At 44.2% G+C, this 21,796-nt stretch overlaps 1 protein-coding gene across 1 annotated transcript in view; it reads right to left on the reverse strand.

The window, feature by feature from the left end:
- The window catches only part of T265_09948 (hypothetical protein), a gene marked incomplete at both ends in the record, with an annotated part of 46,658 nt that extends 25,197 nt beyond the window's left edge, over positions 1-21,461 (reverse strand). Inside the window, one exon of the mRNA XM_009176178.1 lies at positions 21,397-21,461. Coding sequence (XP_009174442.1) covers positions 21,397-21,461 — 65 coding nt within the window. The remainder of the gene's footprint in view (positions 1-21,396) is intronic.
- Between the last annotated feature and the right edge of the window lie 335 nt (positions 21,462-21,796).

Genomic DNA, 21,796 nt, shown 5'->3' on the forward strand with positions numbered 1-21,796 from the left:
TAGGGCTATCAAATAAGTGGTGGTTGTACGGCAGTGAAGCATCGGTGTTGAACACTGATATCATGCTGTCGATGACGATGAAGATGATGATGAATTTTGCTGTCCAGCTGTCTCAGTTCAGGTTTCACGGACGCGTATTCTTTAAAATGTGTTCATCGATACATCCACCCAATCGGGAGATTCAAAGTTTCAGCCACAATCGCGAAGGCTGACCAATGACCAAAATCACTTAAATTTTAACCGAGGCTTCTTGTCCTGATGATGGTTTTAACCGTCTTCCTAACTCTCATGTGAAGCATTTTTTCCACTTTAGCGAATTAACGGTCTGTTACAATGCCTATTCCCGGATTGACTACAATCCTGAAAAAAAACCGCGACAATTTTCGTCCGTTCCACTTACGAGATACGAAGATCGTCATTAATGCAAATGATTTCGTGGGTTGTCTGAAAGATAGACTTAAAAATCCTGGTGACTTGGAAGCGGTTGGTCTCTATCTGTCCATCAAACGTATTTTGTGTGCTTTCAATGAATGCGGAATAATTCCATACTTCGTATTCTCCGGTGGAAATGATAAACGAGTAAGTCCACTCCGCTTGTGGAGTGTATGGTCAACGCCGCATTTCGTTTGGTTCCATTGGCTCTATACTTTCCAATGGACCCTCTGTAGGCACATGTTCGTGAGTGTTTTTTATGAGGTAAACAGTTTTTCATCGAAACATTTTCCGCATATTGGTCTGCTCGGATTGTTTTGAGTGTATCAAACCAGTCGCATATATCGGCAGCCAGCTGTCAAAATTTCGAATTAGTATCTTACTTCATAAATGCGATATTTTCATTCAGTCGATTGATTTATATATGGTTTCAGAATAAAGTTCCCACATATGAATCCCATATAGCCACTATTAGCAGAATGGCCTACATAGTTACTAGCCATGTTGCTTGTCTGTATCCGGTGCCTTGAAAAAGATAACGCTTCCATGGAGAGAAGGAATTTTCTCGATCCCGCTTTGCACTTCGATAGCTCCGGCTGGAAGTCTTGGGTAGGGAACAAATGCACTCATCCGCAAAATTCGGTTTCGGGGAAGAATCAGCCGAATCCCTCGTCCTTGGTATTCCTCAACTGCATGTGCTTCAGAAAGGCCGTTTTATGTTTCAGTTGGCATGACAGTCGAGATATCAAAGTATCTTTTCATTGCATAACACTACGAGATGGCACAATCGCTCAATTGGTTGGAGGAAGGTCCGTGGTCCAATCCCGACCTCTGTTTCTCGACTTCCCCTATCTAGGCTTGGGCAACCTGGCAGTATCCCAGCCCTTGTCCTTCCTTCGGGTGGCATGGCAGCTAGGCACCGAGTGGGTGTTACAGCCGAACCATTTATTTATTTATTATAACACTACGTTATTCCAGTGAGTACATGTGTATTTCAACACTTGTGTACACCTTGGGTTCAATTAGAGCATAAGTTTGGCTTGTCCTTCTTCGGGTGGCATGGCAGCTAGGCACCGAGTGGGTGTTACAGCCGAACCATTTATTTATTTATTATAACACTACGTTATTCCAGTGAGTACATGTGTATTTCAACACTTGTGTACACCTTGGGTTCAATTAGAGCATAAGTTTGGTTTCGCTTACCTGATAAACGAAATTCGTCGTGGGTTGTCGAAGAGTTTTCAGGAACGCTATAATGCCAAAAATGTACTTCGATATCCAGAATATCGTGCCAACTGGAACATCGGGCAGCATTTGTGCTGCACATTCAATGGAAGACCATCATGAACGCAAGATTCAGCTCTGAGTCAAGATACGGGTACGAGGTGCATGTGTTGTATAAGGCCAACGCGATTAATCGGACTTTGTTGAAAGTGTATTGGACGGTATAGAGACATTCCAGGACTATTTGAGTTGGTTATCTCGGTTACTGTCCAATAGAGGACCTGTGAATGCGGTAGTTTTTATGATGAGAACTGAAATGTTGTTGAGACGGTCGTGAAATTCTTCCCTAGATGGGAGTAAATCCTACACCCGAAATATCATTTAGTGGCAGAAAACCCATGAGAACATTGATTACGGTCTGCGGATTCGTGTAAGCTTCGTGAGCTTGAAACCTATATCTAAGCCCCACAGCATATTTGCACTGCATTAAAGTATTGAAGAACAATAACGCTCAAAGATAATAAGATTAGATAGATTCACGACTGATAGTTGTAATAACATTCAAGCAAAATGTTGCAATTGCACGGTGTAAAGTGGTAGTGGTCGATTATCTATCCAGCTGTTACTAAAAGACCTTGGTGCTGAGTCTGCATTACTGCCTGACTAACCTCATAACGTAGTCACTTCGCATGCGAAACTTGTACGCAGTTTCGAAAAAGGCGAGAAGATCAAGTACAGATACCTTCACCGAAAACGGTATTCTTCACAAAGACGGGCCCGTTGCAATGCTTCATAAACTGTTTTCGAAGCTTTCAGAGGATGGTCTCAGTTTTGAGGAGCTAGGTATTGTTTAACTTTAAATTCGTCCTATCACATTATTAGTTTTGTGGCGCTCCTTGTCCGCCATTAGGAGCTTGTCACATCTCTCCAGATGCTTCAAAGTTGTTTCCCATGTACCAAACACCAAAGAAACAAAGGTGTATTACAAATCTACTCAAGAAAGACATTTCGACCGCCTCGGATAGTCTAGTTAAAAGCAGTACCCCTCGAGAGAACTAGTATTCTACTAGAATCAGATATTTGTCTGTCAGAGACATTTCCAAAACCGTTGCTCTTCGCAATCTGAGTTTATAATTTCACTTGAAACAACCTCTCTCACGTGATTTTCAAAACTATAGAATGTCCGGAACATCTGAATACTAGTTGGATTGAACATCTGCAAGCAGAACTCCTATTTATTACTAATTCATCTCTCTGATCGATGGGAGTGCGTTCCAGAAGTGTTAAAAACAGACCTGGTTACAAACAACAGCATTCGAAATGTTGAAGCAACAGTACCTTGCGGTTTGTTGTGACTGGCATCGTCAGACGGCTGCAAAACGCACGAAATCAAGTTGGGATCATACTAGTAATCCAGTAGCGAAAAAATATTTTTCTTAAGATTGTTGCACACCATGAAACTCAGGGTGCTACTTGCTTTTATGTGGACCTGATGTGGTCCGGTGGAAAACTGGTACACATTAGGACCGGCTGCATTTCTCAGTATGGTGCATTCTATGGTGAAATTCCCATTACCGATGCGGTTGGGACATACAAAACTGAGTACATTTGACGAACTAGTGCATTTGAATGGTAGTACTTTTGACAGACTTGAGTGTACATCCACTCGGTGGCACTCGTCTACAGTGTAGTCCGCTACCCAATCAACCAGGAAGCTGAACGATGTTGAGAGCAGCGAATAAAGTACGGGTGTGGCAAACGCTGGTGCCTTCAACGCATTTCACCTAACTGACGTGCAGAAATGCATAATCTGTAAATGGGGGGGGGCAGTTCATGGGGATCAGAAATTCGTCAGTCCACCGTTGGTTTCAGTTTCGGATGAGTCATGAGTAAGGGGGTTGTTTGTCTTACAGTAGTAACTGAAGACCACTTGAACCTGAGTGTGGATAGGCACTTCTGACCCAAGATGACCAATCGAAATTTAACGACTCTGCTGTATATAAGCCGCGCAGCATTATTTCAACAGTCTAATTAACTTCACATGAATACCCTCGGATTCCACTGCATTCTACAATGCTTCTGGATTGTTAATGTTTTTGAGATTCTTCAGGAGATTGCAAAACTTGATTGGTGCAACGTAGATGGAATTTCTCCTGGTTTGTTCGTGTACATACTCCTCTCTTGTTGTTGAAGGGTTTCATATGGTGAACGGAAATATTTTGGCGACTAATTCTAATGAGCTGATAACGTGAGAGTCATTTCAAGGTAGTTTTCTGCCCCTCCCCTCTTGGAAAGACAGGGCATTAAGATGTTGCGATCGGAGCACTTTACTTCCACGGACCGAACTGAATAAGTGTGACACATTACGAAGAAAGTAGCATAGCACACGTGCTATCTCATCAAGATCTCTAATGTTCTTGAGCTCTCTGTTTAACTCTCTCACTGTAAAACTGGAAATTAAATTTGGGATTAGAAATCAGACGCAGAGGACGCATGCCGTTTTCCAAACGTTCCAAATGTTTCGGGTTCATTTATTTCATACATGCAGGTACATTAGCTGACTTAAGAATAACCCATCCAGTTGCCACGTGAAACTTTCAGCTGTTTCAGTGTGTGGCATGAAATAAGGAGTGTGGATGAACACCTATGCCATACACTGTTGTTCAAGACAGTTTATCTCATCGTTTTTCGCTCGATTGACGAGGTGTTTTTTTCCTGATGACCTAGTTTCCTGCCAAATAGTTTAAACTCCCATAGAATAGAGAACGCACGACGAAGCTTCGCTCGGCAGTAACTGCGCACATCAAACTGTTCTCACGGCGGTACATACCTTGAGCACTAGCTTTCGAATAGGAAACAACTCGGCAAGGAATCACATGATTCTCTGGATGTGGTTTTTGTGTTGGTTACCACGAGTAACTTTGATCAAACAACAGGTAGATTCCGATGTCACATCTTGGTTTGCGTGGTATCTAATCAAAGCCCGTTTTGCTTCATTCCGGTAGATTGCACTGTTATATTCTTCCGGTGATTTATCTGTGTGGCTCGTTCGTAAGATTTCAGTGACACTAGTTTCGTATACATTTTTCGTTTCCCAGGGAAGTTCCTTGGGAACTAGTTGTTAGTTGGCTTTGTTGGTCTTTCAAACTTATCATTGGATGGCCACAGAAAAGCTAATCAGTGACCCGGGTGGTACGTACCAGTGATGTGCCATCATTTTATGGACCAAGCTCTTTGTGGGCGATTGATACATGCTAGAGTTTGATTTAACGCTTACAACTACATTGATTCATTTGGCTTAGTTACTGGAGTCTTCACGACCCTCGATTACTCACTTCCATCAGTATACATTTCATGAGAAATATGTAAGTCAGTATTCTCTATTGCCTTAACTTTCGCGTAACTCACCTGGTGAAGTTTGGTAATTCAGGAAGCCTTCGTAGCGCTTGAAATGTAGCATCCAGAATGAGTAGACCACTCAGCGACACTTCATGAATTCTTTTAGGTTAGGATGTTAGCAATTTCCGTAAACTGATCAGCTCTAACAAAACGGCGTCACCAGAATGGTGAGTTCGGAGTAATGCCTGGAAAATGCAATCAACTCCAGGTAACCCTGAGCACTACTCAGGGTCGATGATGATGATGACTACTCACTCTCATATTTATTAGATAGTGTCGTAGACTAACAACCCAAACTGGATTATCGTATCCAAAATGGAACAAGCGAATTCGATATTCTGACCATGAATGTATCCACGTGGGTTGTATAAAATGGGGAGTGAGGTGGCGGCAGGTTTCGGCCACACCGAATGCGCGTTCACGACAAGTAAAAACGAAAACTGGTGCAGCTCAAAAACCAATAGTGATTAATATTAAGACTTTGAGTGTCGCTCTTATTATGTAATTTCCTAGTTTTTCTTGGCTGCGAGTCCCAATTTCGCTCAAAGGTTTTTTTGTGGGGACGTGCCCCTCTTGATTTGCAATTTTGACAACTTCTGTTAACCTCGCATTTGGTCAACTTGCTATTTTCCGTAGTTCTTCTACTTCCCGAATCGTAACACATCCCTGGATTACTGATTCCGACCGATTTCTACTCGACACAGGGAAGTCTGTAAGTGTCTAAAAAGATTAATGGTGTACGTAGTCTTTCTTATTGACTCGGTCCCGCGGACAAGAGCCTCCTTTTAAAGTGATCACTGTCCCGTTCCCGCGAATTTCGCTTTTTACCAAGTTTTCGGACTTCCCAAAAAAGACTACCTCTCAGCGGGAACCACGTCTTTCAGGAATCAGGAAATGCGAACGCTGCTCAGAGTAAGAACTGTGTTATATCGTTAGAAAGCCAACCGTTAACCCTACTGGTTACCTCTGACAAGTACATTTGACAACTGAACTAACCGTACAAAGGGGCCTTTCCATGACTTGAATGCAGTGCAGTGAATCATTAATTGTACAATGAGGCGTAAGTTCAATGGTGGCCCTTCCAGTTTGTATGACCAATGTCAAGGATGCTTCAAACTATTGTGTACCAATCACCCGATAAAACCCGTTTGGTTTAGGTTCTTAGACGGTCACGTCATGTTCTCACACCTCAGATGTGAAAAAAACTCGTTTAAATCAGTTAAAAAGATGGCTCAGCCAGTGTTGCTCATTATCAGTGTAAGGTTTACATTACCTCTCAAAAATAATGAGACCACAGGACTTCTCACGTGCCGCTTCTTGAAGGACCCCACCGCTGTATTCACTGGTTTTTAACGGCTTACGGTCCGTAAGTTTTGGGCCCATCGATTTCTAAACCTTCTCTGTGTTTCTAAAAGCTAGCGCGGGTTATGTGAAACAGACCTGGTTGTCCTCGAGGTGGCTTGATCACATTTGATTTCCCATTAATTTGTCCGTTGTCGTCTGCTTTCGATTACATTAACCTTTCTGAAAAGTTTTTGCTCAGAAACTTGTGGCTGCGGGTAAGCGTTAACCATTTTCTACAAAATTTGCGAGTGAAGTACTAATTTTGTCTGATAATGATGATTGCTTTCATTGGATATTTCCAAACGGTGGGTAAAGTAGTTACGACCTTGTATAGCATCCTTTTCATAAAATGCAAGGATTATCAGAACAAGGAGGGGCAACCATTTAAAAACGCCCTTTGAATGGAGGATCGAAACCTGTCCTTCCATGATCCATAAGATAGAGCGTAGTTTTTCGGCACGAAATTCCAGACTACAGATTCAGCATTTGAAATTGCTCGAAACTTTTCTATATTAAATTCCAAGGACTTATAAAGAAATTTATCTTACCCTGTAATTCTAACCTCATGCGGTGTCACTGACCTACGAGGGTCATCGAGTGGAATTAGGAGTCGCATTAATTTAGCAATGCAGTTTCCTAGAGAAATTCCTGATTCGGGTATTCACACGAATGTTCGGATCAGATGAAAATTTTTTTTTCTGTTGACTTATCAGTGAGCTGTCTACCCGAGAGTTCTTTAACCGTATCGCCGACCACATTTCACGCCCACGAATGCGTGGCTCCATACTGTCGTTGACCTGGATACCAAACAAGCAGCCAACTGGTTCATGTAGTCCCTTCCATGTTTTGATTGTTTGCGTTCGATCGGATGTATTATCGACAAATTGTGCATTTAGACAACGTCGAGCACACCGTCATAGCATGTTCAGTCCTGCTCTTTCTGTTGAAAAAAACGTTTCCATTCGGTTGCGTATTTTTGTTGCCTGGATTAGAAATTATGACTATAAGTGCTGGTTCACCATATCATTTGCTTCAGCCCAGGCTGGTGTGCTGTGTGAGTGTTAGGCATAAAAACAAACATACCATATCCGCTGCTTATAGCTATTTGCTGAAGAGAATGCTGACAGTGCTGTAGCGCTTCCCTAGAGTGGGCGGTTTCATTTATTTCGGAGAGGTCTCGTAGGGGTGTTCTGGAACAGTCCGGCAACCTTTTTGTTGTTGAATGCCAGGTAGTTAGAACGAAGGATTGCAGCTTTTTCAATAACAGTAGGGAAAGTTTCGTATGGCCAATAGTAGAGGTACGAATCCCGCTCATGATGCGCCTCCAATGGGTCGCATTTTCTGTGACCTATACCTCCTCAGTACATCCAATCAGTGGTGTGGTGAATCATTCTGAACTCAAGTGCGCATGCGCGACGTGGGAAAGCGTCCGTAATAGTTAGTTTGGTAGGACGCCCGCCAGTAAGCGGGAAGCTGTGGGTTCAGGTCCATTCCAATGGCTGTCTTGTTTGGATTGTGTGTGCTGAGATCCATATTCGAAATCAGGATACGCCTAATATTCAAAGAGCCGCCTTAATGTGAAGCCTATGTCAATCTTTTTAGGAGCACGAATTCAGCCATTTCCTCTCACCAATAATCTTTCATGACCAGCTTCTGTTTCTGGAGTATGGGTTTTGTGTTCTGCTCGGGCAGCGAAATACTTGCTTGCAACTAGAATCGTTCAGCTACAACACCCTTTCGGTGCCTACCGCCATACCACTCGAAGGAAGCACGAGGGCTAGAATAGTGCCACTCCCAAGCCTAGCCAGGGTAAGTGGAGATGCAGAGGTCGGGTTCGAACCACGAATCTTCCGGTCAGCAAAGTCGCGTTTTAACTACTGAGCCATCTCGCTTTCTGTAACCAGAGTCTAGTAAATGGGATAAACATTGCAAACGGGTAGAACAGTTTGCGGAAAATTCATTTATGACTTATTCGTCCCATTGCTTTCAGTTGGTTCGTGCTCTAGTATCAACTTATATTTCGATCTTAATGCTTAATTTTTTCCTTAATATGTTTGCAGACTTTTTTGTTGTAATATGTCAACTTACAATTGAGGGGTGACTTGTTGAACCCTGCTCTTGGGGATCGCTAGCTTCATCTCTAACCAGGAAGTTATTGCATTTTGGAAGACTTCAAGAAATCCTACATAGCCAGTGGTCGAAGTCGTTTCTCACCAGTCAGCTAGGCGATTAACCTTTGCCTGTGAAATGCACAATAATTATGTTTGACACACTCTCAGTTGACTTTAATGTCGGGAATGCAGTTAATTGGGTTTGATAGCGATATCCACTTATTACAGGTGATCTTCATAATCCAACGGATATACGTTTACACTCCAAGGCATACGTGGATGTGTAGGAATGAGCGGCAGATGAGCCAACAAAGTGTGACCTCCATGAAACAGGTATTGTTATGTCATCCCTGATTCCAAGTGGTATACATCTGGGTTACTGACGTAACACACCCTTGACAAGGCTGTTGAGAAACCTTTGCCAGTGCAGGACCGGCTCTGTCCCACCTTGGGCTCACCTGGTTTCACTATAGCCGAATACCCAGAACCATCCACCAGTCGTGATGTTCTCGCTCTATCGATGTGTTTTGTAAGCTGTGCAGAATCATTCATTTCCATTATGCTGTCTTGCCCTGAAAATAAGTCGTGGTTGGTTTGCCAATGTTGATATATTTTTCCGAGTTCTTCGTTAAAAGCCCGTCAAATCGTCGTCTGTTTCATTTATTTCTTCTATTTCAAATAGTTCGGCTCCCTAGTTTGGGAAACGGACTTACTGGTCTAGTCCGCAAAGACCGTTCAGGTGCTATAAACCCAACCTATTCCATTGCCTCTGAAAATAAGCAACTTCAGCTCACCTCCTTAACACGTTCACCAAAGTTTGCACGTTCATTCATGTATTTGTGAGGTGCATAATAAAACTCGACATCAACAGATTAACGAAATCTATAACTCCAGCATCGGACAGCTACAGTTTCCCTATTGTGTGGATGCAAGTGATGCAACTTCATCTGGCTCGATTGGATGTCAACGTGGTCGTTGAAGTTGTCCAACAACAAGGTTGTTCGCCGATCTTTGAAAGTAAGCTGTTCCGCGGCTCGCTACAGCATTCGGATACGTTCATGCTAATCCAAGCAGATATGTTAGCAGTTCAAATATAAATATGGATTAGGTGTATCTTACTCGGGCATCTAGATTTCACAGTAATTGTAGCGGCTACCCTTCCGTTAATTTACCCCTCCAAGCAATTCCACACCTGGACCCACTATCCACACTTTGTTTTGTCTGCCTTGCAACCACGCATCAACATCGTGCCAGCGAATAGGACCTTTGGCCGACAATAGATTCCGTGAACCCGTTAAGGGATCAATGTGATTTCACATTGCTATTTTTCACGGTCCATTAGATGTATATAAAGACATAACTTGGTCAATCAACACAATAAACACACGACACTCAACATTCCACACGTGCGCGTCACATACCACGCAGGCATGCTCACACCAACACCGTGCACTTCAACTGCACGCCACATCCGTCCTTTGATCTAGCGTCAACAAAGATCAGGCCACGAAACGAAGAACAAGTGTGGCGCTAATATCGCCAAGAGAACACTCCACACGTCCGGCCTCTCTTCGCACATCACAAGGACCTAACAAACCGATAAGTTTCCCCAGTTCGACGTACTTCATTTTTACATTGTATTACTATTCATAGGGTGCACCTAATCTTGTAATCTTTTTAAACATAATACTCAATTTTCATTACTGTCCCTCACTTTTGATATTCGAGCTCAACGTTCTATCACCAGAGCACTAAGTTACCTTCCAGCAGCAGTTTTGATTAAGCCAAACGCTATACGTTTCGCACGCACATGAGCGCGGCAAACGAAGACGTCCGCTAGCCAACTTACTCTTACTGGCTTGAATGATGACTTGATTCTGTTAAAAATGAGGTTAATCGTACAGCGGCCGCCAGGAGCTGCCCGTTACGGTTATCAAAGAAAGGATACGTTGCATACTGTTAGCGCTGGAGGATTGACCGATCGACTAGGCTCTTTACCTTGCTCTCAATGATGGCATCTTGTTGGCATAAGATGGTGCCTGTCCTTTGCAGGTGATGAAACCTTACATATGTCTCTGCCTCAGGTTTTTTCTTTTCTTTTCGACTTATCAGTGGTCAACGATTTTCTCACTGCTAAGCATTCGGATCCTCGCGTTGTACAACAGTTCTTTCACAACCAAACGACGCTATGTCATCTTCTGACAAAACTTTTTGTAGTCTTCCAATGTCTTGGTCCCCTATTACACCATTCTTCAGAAAATGCACATAAACCTATCACCATTGACAAGCACCTGGAAATGAGTCGCACAGTCGTACGGGGGTTCGATTACGTTTCTGACCAACTCACTGAAGGCCAGTTGTGACGCTATCGCATCGGACGACTTGTGTCTCCAAACTACGAGCCTTTAAATACGGAAAACGCATATTATATCTTTTAATCCATGGCTCTATTCTAAGTCCATGAGCTATTTCAATTGATGCGGTTTAGTGGAGCGTTACCATGTGAGGTCGTATTGCAGCATGGCACCTAACAAATAGTGTGTAAAAATGAAGCAGCGTGAGATATCAATCCTGTTACGCAACAAGGCATTTGCTCCGGATGGTCTGACTCCCGCAATCTTCAAGGGTGGCAGGGTCTTTTTGAACAATGCCAGTGAATTGGCTCTCCTCGAACGTCACGCGAAAATCATCGAGACATCATCTTGGTATCTGTCGCATTTAAGGGGCTCTCTGGCACTATTTTATACAGGTTGGCCGATTATCGATAGAGACAGATTCGTGAGAATCAAGCTGGGTTTCGCCCTGGTCGAGGATGCATCGACCATATCTCTACCTTGAGACAAGATCTTGAACAGTGCCACTCCCTTAGATGTCCGAAGTTGGTTGTTTTTCTTTATTTGAAAGATGTTTTTGATTCTGTCGATCGCGGTGTCTGGCGGTCAGAGTTATCCCTTATAACAGCACCTTAAGTGAACTCCTGTGAGCGCCCACGAGTGTACGACAAGCTTTCGCCGTAGTTCAATACATCCAGTGGTGTAAGGCAAGGTCGTCGTATCTCGCCTTTCCCCTTCAACTTTGCTATTCACGTGTTGATTGAGATTTCTCTGCCTGCCTGTGAAGCCTCGGGAGTCGAAATACTCCCGAGAGGTTCACTCATAGTCATTGAGTATGCAGACTCCTCTCTGTGGTTCACATCCTTCAAAAATGCAAATCAGTTTAAATGACCTTATTGGTTCTCCCGTACGGTCTGGCATGCGCTTCACACCTGAAAACTTTAAAGCGCTGCTACAATACTGAGTGAGGTCAAACCCAAACCTCACGCTTCCAAACGAGCCAATTGACGTGAAAGATAAATTTGTTTACCTGAGAAGTTGTATAAGCTCGGTTGGAGATGTGATTTCTTATAGAATCAAAATATCAAATCAGCTTTTGCCAACATCCGACATCCATGGTGCCGACGTGACATCAGTTTGTCTGTCAAGGGCAAAATTTACATTGCGGTGCTACGATCCATACTGCTTTATGGATCCGAGACACCCTCCACGCGCACAGGACATACGGAAGATGTCAGTGTTTGACCATGGGTGTCTCCGCAGGATCGGTCAGGTCTGATGGGAACATCGGATTAGTAATGCTAGGATGATCTTAGGAAGAAGGAACTCTCCCGCAATAGATGAATTAATCACGCTCTCAGGCTGCGCCGGTTGGGATATGTACTCATGCAAGAAAACTGTATGCTTCGTAGAGCTCTTTTTATCAAGCCCTGTGCTCAGTGGAAGTGACCGAGAGGTGGACAGCGTGTAACCTGACAACGAAGTGTGGAAGCACTAACGAGTAAATGAGTCTTTTCGACAACTACCGCCTCCCTGGATGGGGACCCCGGGACTCATCTCACCAATAGTTATTGACACTGGCCGAAATTGTCCAATCGCGCAATCAATGGCGCTCGTGTATCAAAGTTATCGCCTTCAATGCGTAGCTACCCCGTTTCCAAACTAACCGAACATGCCATTGCCTGCAAGGCTTAGCTGTACATCCCACCTTCCGGTGATCGAAATTGTGGCAGCAGTAACTAATGAACCCATAGTACACGGTTTTCAGCTGATACACTGAATTTGAATATACTGATGCGCGGAAATTGCATAGCTCCTATAAGCACGCTGTGAACCAAAGTCTTGGGTTGAAGTGTAGCTTGCCATCCTAAACTGCACAGTGTTTCACGTTGATCGGTATGCTGCTGGGTAATGTTCTGTGAAAACTCAAGGAATAGTTGAATTACTTGTTCCTATTTCTAACCCAAAGCATACTGGAACAACTTGGTTAACTTTAATTATCGTACCCTTTCGCTACATTTGATCAGCCTACCCCAACTGAAGTCACCTGTGTGGGACTTGAATGTTTTGTGGGAGGGGGGTCAGTAGTCAGTAATCTATAATATAATAAATACCCTTTGCAGAAATTAGTCTACTTTGGATTACAAATGCACTGTGAACATTATGGAACAACGTCAGCTTTGTTAGTTGTGTAACTCAATGAACCAGATTTTCACCATTCATTCGTTCAATTCTCTACGCAACAATATCTCACATACGGCACTTACGCGTCCCTATTTCATTCACAGCTCAATCACTGTTCCTAACCTGAAAGGTTGAATTTTTTAGGATTTACGACTCCTGCTAGGTGTATGTTCTGACACTTAGCATCTTAACTAGCCATTTCTTCGCAAGCAAGCCTTGTCGCCTGGTCGAAAATTTCGTTAGATCTGTCTCATCGAACAGGTGCACGACTCTTGGTGGTAGCCTTTAATGGTCGACTACAACCTTTTGTCCACTTGACCCTTCACCACTCAGCCATTGCGTTTTCGCCGGTGTCATACCATACCATACCCAATTTGGGTCATACCGTGGTGTGCCCGTTTCACGATGCAGGTATTTCTTGCATTCATATTTATCGGTGCCACTGAGATGTAATTTTTCGCCCCAAGCATGGCTGTATACTCCTGTCCCAGCTAAGGCAATGAATTCTTACAAGATACGTACACACTGTCCCATTGACACCGATATTTCTCCTCCTTTGCTTTCTAGGGTAAGCGCCTGGATTCGAAGCTGCTTAGGATCTCTCGAGAGCTGAAGGAGATTGCTGAAAGTGCTGACAACTCATCTTGGACAGAAGACAAGTCATGGTCTTTTTCCCTTGCCAAACACATACTTATTACTGTGCTACGTGAACTCCGAGTACATTTCACAGTGGTCCCTAACTCTGCTCTGCGTGCTACGGCTGCTCTCTCGGCGAAGCTTAAGTGTCCGGTAATTGGATCGTGTTCGGATTATTACATGATGGTTTCTTCGACCCACTTGTCAGACGACACGCCAACTGCCGATTCTTTGCACTCATTTATTCCCTTGCATTACCTCGATTTCGAACCAGTTGACGCTCCATCTTCCGAAGCACCAAGTGGTCGACCATTCCTATCAGCTCACGTATTCGATTGGAAAAACTCAATACTCAACTCGATAGCGCCTCGCCATCGTATATTACTGGCTTTATTGATGGGAAGCCAGGCAATGCCTCGATCTCGGCTTCCACCTGAACAACAAAGGAAACTCCTGGATGCAGACACATCCAGGCATCCGAAAGAACATCGATTTTTCGTAATTCACGGTTGGCTCAATCAGTTTGATGCGAAATCCACTGAACCTGTCGAACTTCTGATTAAGGCTTACCCAGAACAACACAGGAACTTATTTATTCAACAGCTGGCTGATTGTATTCCGGACTTTATCTACCACCTGGAACGGCACAGTCAATTTGTAGCAACAAAACTGCAGCTGCCTGAACTGAGCTTTAATGAGCAGAATGTCAACGAAAATTTAAGCGTATACCGTAAGTTGGATACCGAGACCAATCCGGAATCATTCGATGAAAAAGATATACTTGCCTTACTCTCCGGTGTAATGATTCCAAGTGTGGAGCGAGTGGATTTTACTGCTGGATGGCCTGCTCGGTTCCAGCGGGCTTATCAGGAGGGGAGAATTTCGACCTCAATATTCCAACCACTTTACGGTCCCTATGTGCTTTTTGGACCAGAATCCGGTTATGTTTCAGAAAAAGCATCTGCACAAGAGCTCGTCCTTCCCATTCGTGTGATTCACTATTGCCTTTTGCTTGGATTTGAGCGTCACTTGGGAGGGTGTGAGAAACTGATTGGTCTGTGTCCTCATGTTACGGAATATCTACCCCGTGGTGACAAAATGGTAAGTCTGGGTATTCCGGTGAGTGCCATTACCATAGATACAAGTCATGAACAAGCGGACCGTGTGCTGAGTTCGTTGCTGGGCCTTACTGTCCAAACGAATTTCCGCGATCAAGATTGGATTTTTGGATTTGCAGTCACCCTTGCATTTTGTCGCGCGCAGTGGTCTCTCAAACGTAGCCTGGCACCTGTCAACGAGTGCCCGTTAACACTGGCTTTGGTAGCCTGTGCTGTCGTCAACGTGCAGGCTGACATCGACAGAGATTTGTTAGGACATTATGTAAAGCTGACTGGTGCACTGGAGGATGAATACGATGCGGATAGTTTGTCCTCACATTATCGTCCAGGCTTTATACATGATTTCATGGCAATTCAGTACGTGTATGTTGGTTTGTGGTCACTGGTCAACCTTATCGAAAGCATGCTACCGCTAACACATGAATCAGAACACTTTCACTTTCTGCCGCTTTGGCGTTTGTTTCCATCCATTCGGCTGGTGCATTGGCTTGCCGTAAAGCTGGAAACCCATCCCCCGGGTACCAGGTGCCACACTGCTATCCGATATTGGCTACCTCGCCTCTATCATTACACACGTCAAGATGCAATCTCAGTTGCTGCGGAATTTCGAGATTTAGCTTCTACCTTTAACAAGACAATGGACACTGTGGTCGCTTTGCAAATGTCTCCAGTTTCCCCCAAATACACTGTCCAGGATGTTGATCTACCAAACTTTTCCGCTTCCAAAGCTACACGTTCTCCTAGCACCCCCGATCCACAAAGTACTACTTATTCCGGTGGATTACCTCTGCGTTGTACGCTGTCTGGTAGAGCCTGGCCCTTCCGTAGCGTTACTGATAACTGCGATTGTGGTGAGCCGTCACCAGGTTACCAACAGACATTGTTTGGTGCCGGAAAAACCGCTGGTCCCAACCGCCATCCAGCAGCTCTGTGGTCCCGCTCAACGGATGGCTATAAAGAAAACTCCAGCTGGCGATTACGTAATCCATCCAGTCTATCACGAGGACCGCGCCACCGTAAAAGTTCGAATTATTCCAACCTACTTCTGAGTCGTCTCAGTTCAACCGGGCATAAATAAATATTTAGAAATGCAACAGTCCCATACCGTTTATACGCCCGTCAGATCTTCATAGACGCCTAAAGAGAATGAATTACATTTTATTTTTCAGTCGAGCCTGTGAGGCAACAGGCAGGCAACATTTGACACAAAACAGCACATCTGTCGTCACTCACTAACATGCATAAGTAGGGAGTTAAATGTTCTCTTGCCGTTTACCTCATATGGCCGCTTTCCGAGAATCCGCTATTGCTTGTGATACCTAATAAATTCCTTTTAACTCATTTTCTCTGACTTACAACAAAGCAGGTATAACATAGGTCGCAACCATTCTAAACTTCCTGATAGTTTCGTCCAAGCTCACTTTCACGTGGAAGCATTAAACCAGACCGATATGATCTAAATCACAGTGCAGTCATTATCACTCTGGATCGTGACAGCCTTATTCCTTGGCACTCCGGGCAACCATCAGAGCCGCTTGTCACCTCGACCATTGAAGGACATGATTGGTTTGGAATGTTATGCTAAAAATGTACGTAGTCTCGATGCTATAGTTTCCGAAGCCTTCAGCATCCAACTCGTCTTGGATGGATCCCTAATACGTTAAAACCTGCGTTAACATTGTCTTTCCTTCCGACTTTATTTTTTCAAAACAGAAAACACACAAACATAGATTTCCTTTGGTGTCACAAGCTAACAACCAGCTATATCGGCTCTTTCGTCCCTAGCACGCGTATAATTCTCATAAGCTGTCGGTTAGTTTGTTGGACAGCATCCACATGTAATTGGCTGCGAAATGCGTTCGAGGACGATGACTCCATAGGCTCATTTCAGCAGCAGAATAAGTAAGCTTTTATGTATTCGGAATCAATTAGTGACCGGTGGTATGATTTCAAAAAGAAAAACGCAGTGCGTTGAGATCACCGGCGTTCCAACGCAGGCGATTGGCACCTATGTTATAACCACCTTACTAAGCTTCAGCAACTTTGCTTTGACGGCACAAGGTAATGTCACAGATCCGCTTACGAACGTGTAACGCTAACGAAGTGGTTGGCGGGCTACATGCATTTTTTGGAGCGTACTGTTTGTCTCTAAGATGTGAACGGACAGAGATATTGTAGGTAAAGCGCTGCCACCCAACTAGCCAATCACGTTAGAAGATAAATGCTATATAGACGCTGGCAGGCGAACTGGAGGTACCCACCCAACTGCGCAGTGATGATATTTCCTCTTATGGTGACGAAACGCTTGCAAGTCAATTGCCAAGCTCGGCGAGCAGATCAACAGCCACCTGATCAACAACCAATAAAGATGGTGTATTTTGGCTACTTCGCAAAGTAGCATTAGCCTACACTGGGCTGGTTTGCTTCGTAGCCCCAGGTTGATGTGTGAACAAATGCTTATTAGAATGAGAGCATGTCTGTTTTGCGAGCTTGGGGTTGTTGCATCCCAACCGTTCTGCAGATCCTAGTAGAAAAAGCAAGGAAAACCTAAACTTAGACTTGATTTTAAGGAATGTCAGCGAGCCTGAAGTGGTTGTCGCTTTTCTCCAAAATTACTCCTGCAATCGGGGTCGTCTGGCTGCTTTTCTATGCATTCGCCGAATAGACACTAGGACAAGTTTTTGGTAAGGGAAGTTTCATTTGGGCGATCAACGCATATAAGGCCTAACTCTCCCATAGTCAAAGCGATGCGCTGCTCTAAAAAGAGCGTAAATCCTTCCAAATGGCTCGTATCTCCCACTCGATTTTCGACTTTTCGTGTAAACGCAGGTGGCCATGCTTAACTGCTCCTGAGTTGTTCGCCCTGGAGGTCCGCCTTGTCTTGGTCCTGCAAAATTCACAATTAGATCGCTACAAGCCGCTCAAAAATCGACAACGTCCGATGGTTTAGTTAGTTAGCTGTCTCTCAACAGGGATCACTTCATAGGTAAAAAATGCTAGCACTGCTTAACGCGACAACTGATTTTTTTATTGGCTCAGGGAGTCTGGATGTTCGAACGCCAAGTTTAGCCCTTCTATTCATGGGGAAGACGCTACTCATAAGGTTTCTGAACTCTTTGATGGCTCTACTGGTTACCGGCGGTGCGCGTTTTAGCGGTGATTCTCGTGGCTTGTGCGTATTGCGCAGAGTCGTGCGATGTACTCTGGAGAGTGGATTGAATCACTGGGTGATGAACCACATGTGTGGCTGTTAATTCGGCTACAGTAATCCAAGTCGTCTGATAACAGCTCATTAGAAACGAATTTTTTTTGTCTCAGAAATGGATCCAAAGCATTCGGCTCAGTCAAACTAGATTACAGGCTACTGCTTGACTAATGTGAATCTGCAAAGTATAAGCAGGAGAAGAATTACAGCGCGGTTGAAAACTAAAGAAACAACTTAGCTGTTTTCAGTCATCCGGGTGTGGGTAAATACCAAGGGATCTGAAGACCGCCACTCGAACAGCGAATGAAGAGCAAAGACCTCTCGGTACCTGTTTCGCTCTGCGAAAAATAAGGGTAGTTTGGCTTAATTTTTGGCGCACACTTGGAACTGCGTCGACTGGAATGCATATTCCTCCCTATAGTGAATGGATCGTTGGATGGTCATTCATGTGTCACGAAGCTATGAATTTCGTAGATCCACTGGATAACGGAAATCCCAGCTTCTGAATGGACCAAATTCCAGCGGTAGTCCCTATCGGCAAAACGATGCATTTCCGTCCTCGTTTGAATACTGGGGCGTGGAAAATGTTTATTTGTAGGAGAGGTGACTGGTAAATTCTGTATTGTAACTGTGTGGCGTGGTAGTGCTCTGGTGTAAGCGTAGTCACAATTAACCTATCAGGTGAAGAGTGCTAACAGCCGTCTGTTTTACTGGGATGGTGATGGTTACAATAGTTAGGTGCACCTTGATAAAAATTAACACAATGCAAAACGGAAATAAGCTAAAAAAAAAAAGGTGACTTATCGTTTGAGGACAACTGCCGGGAGTTTCTGAGTGCAGTTCCGCCCGCGGGACGTGTTTGCTCTGCAGTATAGCTGCTACACGTGTTCCGTAGTTATCTGTGGGGCTCGGTTTACTTCCTGCCCTGTGCGCCCGTGTGTGTGTGTGTGCTGGGGCGAGTTGCATGCCCCGGGAGTTTCTGAGTGCAGTTCCGCCCGCGGGACGTGTTTGCTCTGCAGTATAGCTGCTACACGTGTTCCGTAGTTATCTGTGGGGCTCGGTTTACTTCCTGCCCTGTGCGCCCGTGTGTGTGTGTGTGCTGGGGCGAGTTGCATGCCTGTGTTATTGTGTGCAATGTGAAGAGAGGAATTTGATAGTCGCACGGACATTCATACAACTTGCTTGACCTGATGTGGTTGAATGTCGTAAGCCTGGCGCGTGATGCAGGTGGTATCCTCGGATGGGAAAGTTTAGTGTACATGTTATCGGCTAAGGTTGCAAGTTAGACAGGAATTGTTGTTTGTGAGGCATGATTTAGTGCGTGACCGCTACGAGCGGTATCTTGTTCAAAACCCCGATGTACTATAGTTCCATAGGACTGTCCGCTCCAGATGAATTACTTTTATATTTCTGCGACTGAGACACTACCACCATACGGCGATCGTCTGCGCCCACCATCTAGTTTAGTCCGAGTGAGTAGGTCTTGTGTCACGTAGCTAAACTCGGATAGGAACCAATTGTTTCAGAAAGTTGTAGTTCAACAAAACAACGAATTGATTGCGTGTTGAACGCTGAGCTATCGTGCGTTGTCTCTTCCTACGCTCCGGCTTCGGTTTCTTTAGTTTAGAGTGCACGCGTGGTTTGTGCCTCCTAGGCCGAACAGTAGTCTAAACCAGCTGCTTTCACGAACAGTCTACTGATGTCGATGAATTCAGCCGTTTAACGTGACAGTCAAAAATTCGCTCTGGGTAAGTAGTATGTTCACTGAAGCCAATAATGAAATGACTGTTCCCTGTTCGGTCAGTTTTTTTCCTCTAGAGATGTTTCGGTGGAAATAACACCAAACTTCCGGGCTTACTTGGGGTGCTTCCCCGTTCGGGGGAGGATCACAAGACTGGTGCTGAGTGCATGTGACTCATGTGACTCAACTTCAGGTTGACGCAACATCAGACTGCCCAGGTAGTGGTAGTAAGTGGTCTGTGCTGTGGTCCCAATTTGTACATAAGGTTGATATTATAATGGCGTCCGTCCCGCTAAAGCAGAAATATGTGAAGTGAGCTGAAGTGATGCTAATACATCCACTAGAAACCTAGAAAAAATGGTACTCATAATTAAAGAAGAGTGAGTGAAAGGGAGAACACGAAGAAGCTGGATTACTCAGTTGGCCGCATTGCGACCACGGCCTACGGGAATGCCTTATATTTGGCTGCTGGCGCGAGTGATGACGTTTTATGCAAATGTTTCATCAGTAAAGGCTTGAATTTATTGAATATATCAGGTCCTTTATCTTTAAGTATCCAGACCCGTGCACCTTTTATTCAAAATCGTCGAACTAACGTTTCTATGAAGAAGACATCTTCATCACAGGGACTCTGCGAAACTTGAGAAATACCCATACATTAAGAGGTTTCCCCATCGACTGTGGGCCGCCTCTTATACGCGCCATTTTTACTATGGACTTAGAGTGCTGCTTAAGCACCGGAGGCTATTCTCTCGCTGAACTGAACAAAACGAGACAGATACTACAGTGTTTAGGAAATTACTCTACTCTAACCTTGTTTAAGTGCAAGCTGATTGCCTACTGAAGCATAATTTCTTCATCTGACAGTAGCAGGGAAAAGCTTAGTATCCGACAACAAAGCGAAGCATAACGCACGGTACCCAGAACGTCACAGTACGCATTTTGCAGTTACCGGTAAATGATAGCAAACTCCATTCACCCGAACTCATGTATACTTGTGTGAAGTACGTGTTGGAGCACGTACGTGAGTAAATTAAATGAAGTCTTGGGGAATTTCAAACATCGAGCACCGTCGATGCATTGAGATGATTTGGTTAGCACTCCCTTTCTTCTTCAGCCATAGTACTAAAAGCGATCGACTTCACACCATATTCGAAGTAAAACACTGGTAACCGAGCCATTCACACCATTAGCTTTCTTTAGGAATATACTGACATTTTGACCTAACCTGCGCCTAGAATAGAACTTGACGAGCTATCCGGTCGCCTCTGAGTTAGACAACAGACCTGATCAACCCACAATTCGACTGATTCTGGTCTCATTGTTTTTCCCCATCAGTGAGGTAAAGTTGATTGATTTGGGCGTTGCAGCTAGAGGTAAAGCCAAAATATCATGGTTAGTGTTTGTTTTCTCACTATGTGTAGAGTAGAGAGTAGAAAGCAATCGACGCGGTCGAATATCGGAGCACTCGCTGAAACGTTATTCGGATTAAGTAACAAAGTACGGGAAACATCCGTTATTAAGTGGTTTTTGAGCATAATTAACTACTCATAAGGTTGACTACCACCTCTCATCGAAAGAATCCCTCAAGTGTGCTGTGTCGCTCACGTAGCTTTTTCTATGAGGGATAGCTTTGACTTTAATACATGTATGTAGTACATCAACTCACGACACGACATAGTGGGGATCGAAACGTGTAACCGTTTCGTCTTTTGGCTGAAGTGAGCCAGACATATTTTTTACGAACAATTCTCACTTATTTTGGCAAATGTCCTATTCGGAAAAACAAAATTTAGGGAATTTTAAGTCACTGGGAGTCTAAAAACAAACCTAAAAATATTCAAAGTGAGTGTAAAAACAGCAATAGACTGGATCAACTACTTGATAAATCTGGTTATGTACTGCGTAAGCCCCATCCTACAAAGAAACACAACGATTCTGTTAGTTGAGTTCCACTCCTGATCTTTTAAGGATTCTCCGCCTCGTTGATGTCGCTTCATACAATGAGTCCCGATGGTGAAATACAGGTGCACTTGAATTCGTTAAGTGGAGGTTTCGGTGCTTTCCGT

This window comes from Opisthorchis viverrini (assembly GCF_000715545.1).
Source record: "Opisthorchis viverrini unplaced genomic scaffold opera_v5_331, whole genome shotgun sequence".
Lineage (NCBI taxonomy): Eukaryota > Metazoa > Platyhelminthes > Trematoda > Opisthorchiida > Opisthorchiidae > Opisthorchis > Opisthorchis viverrini.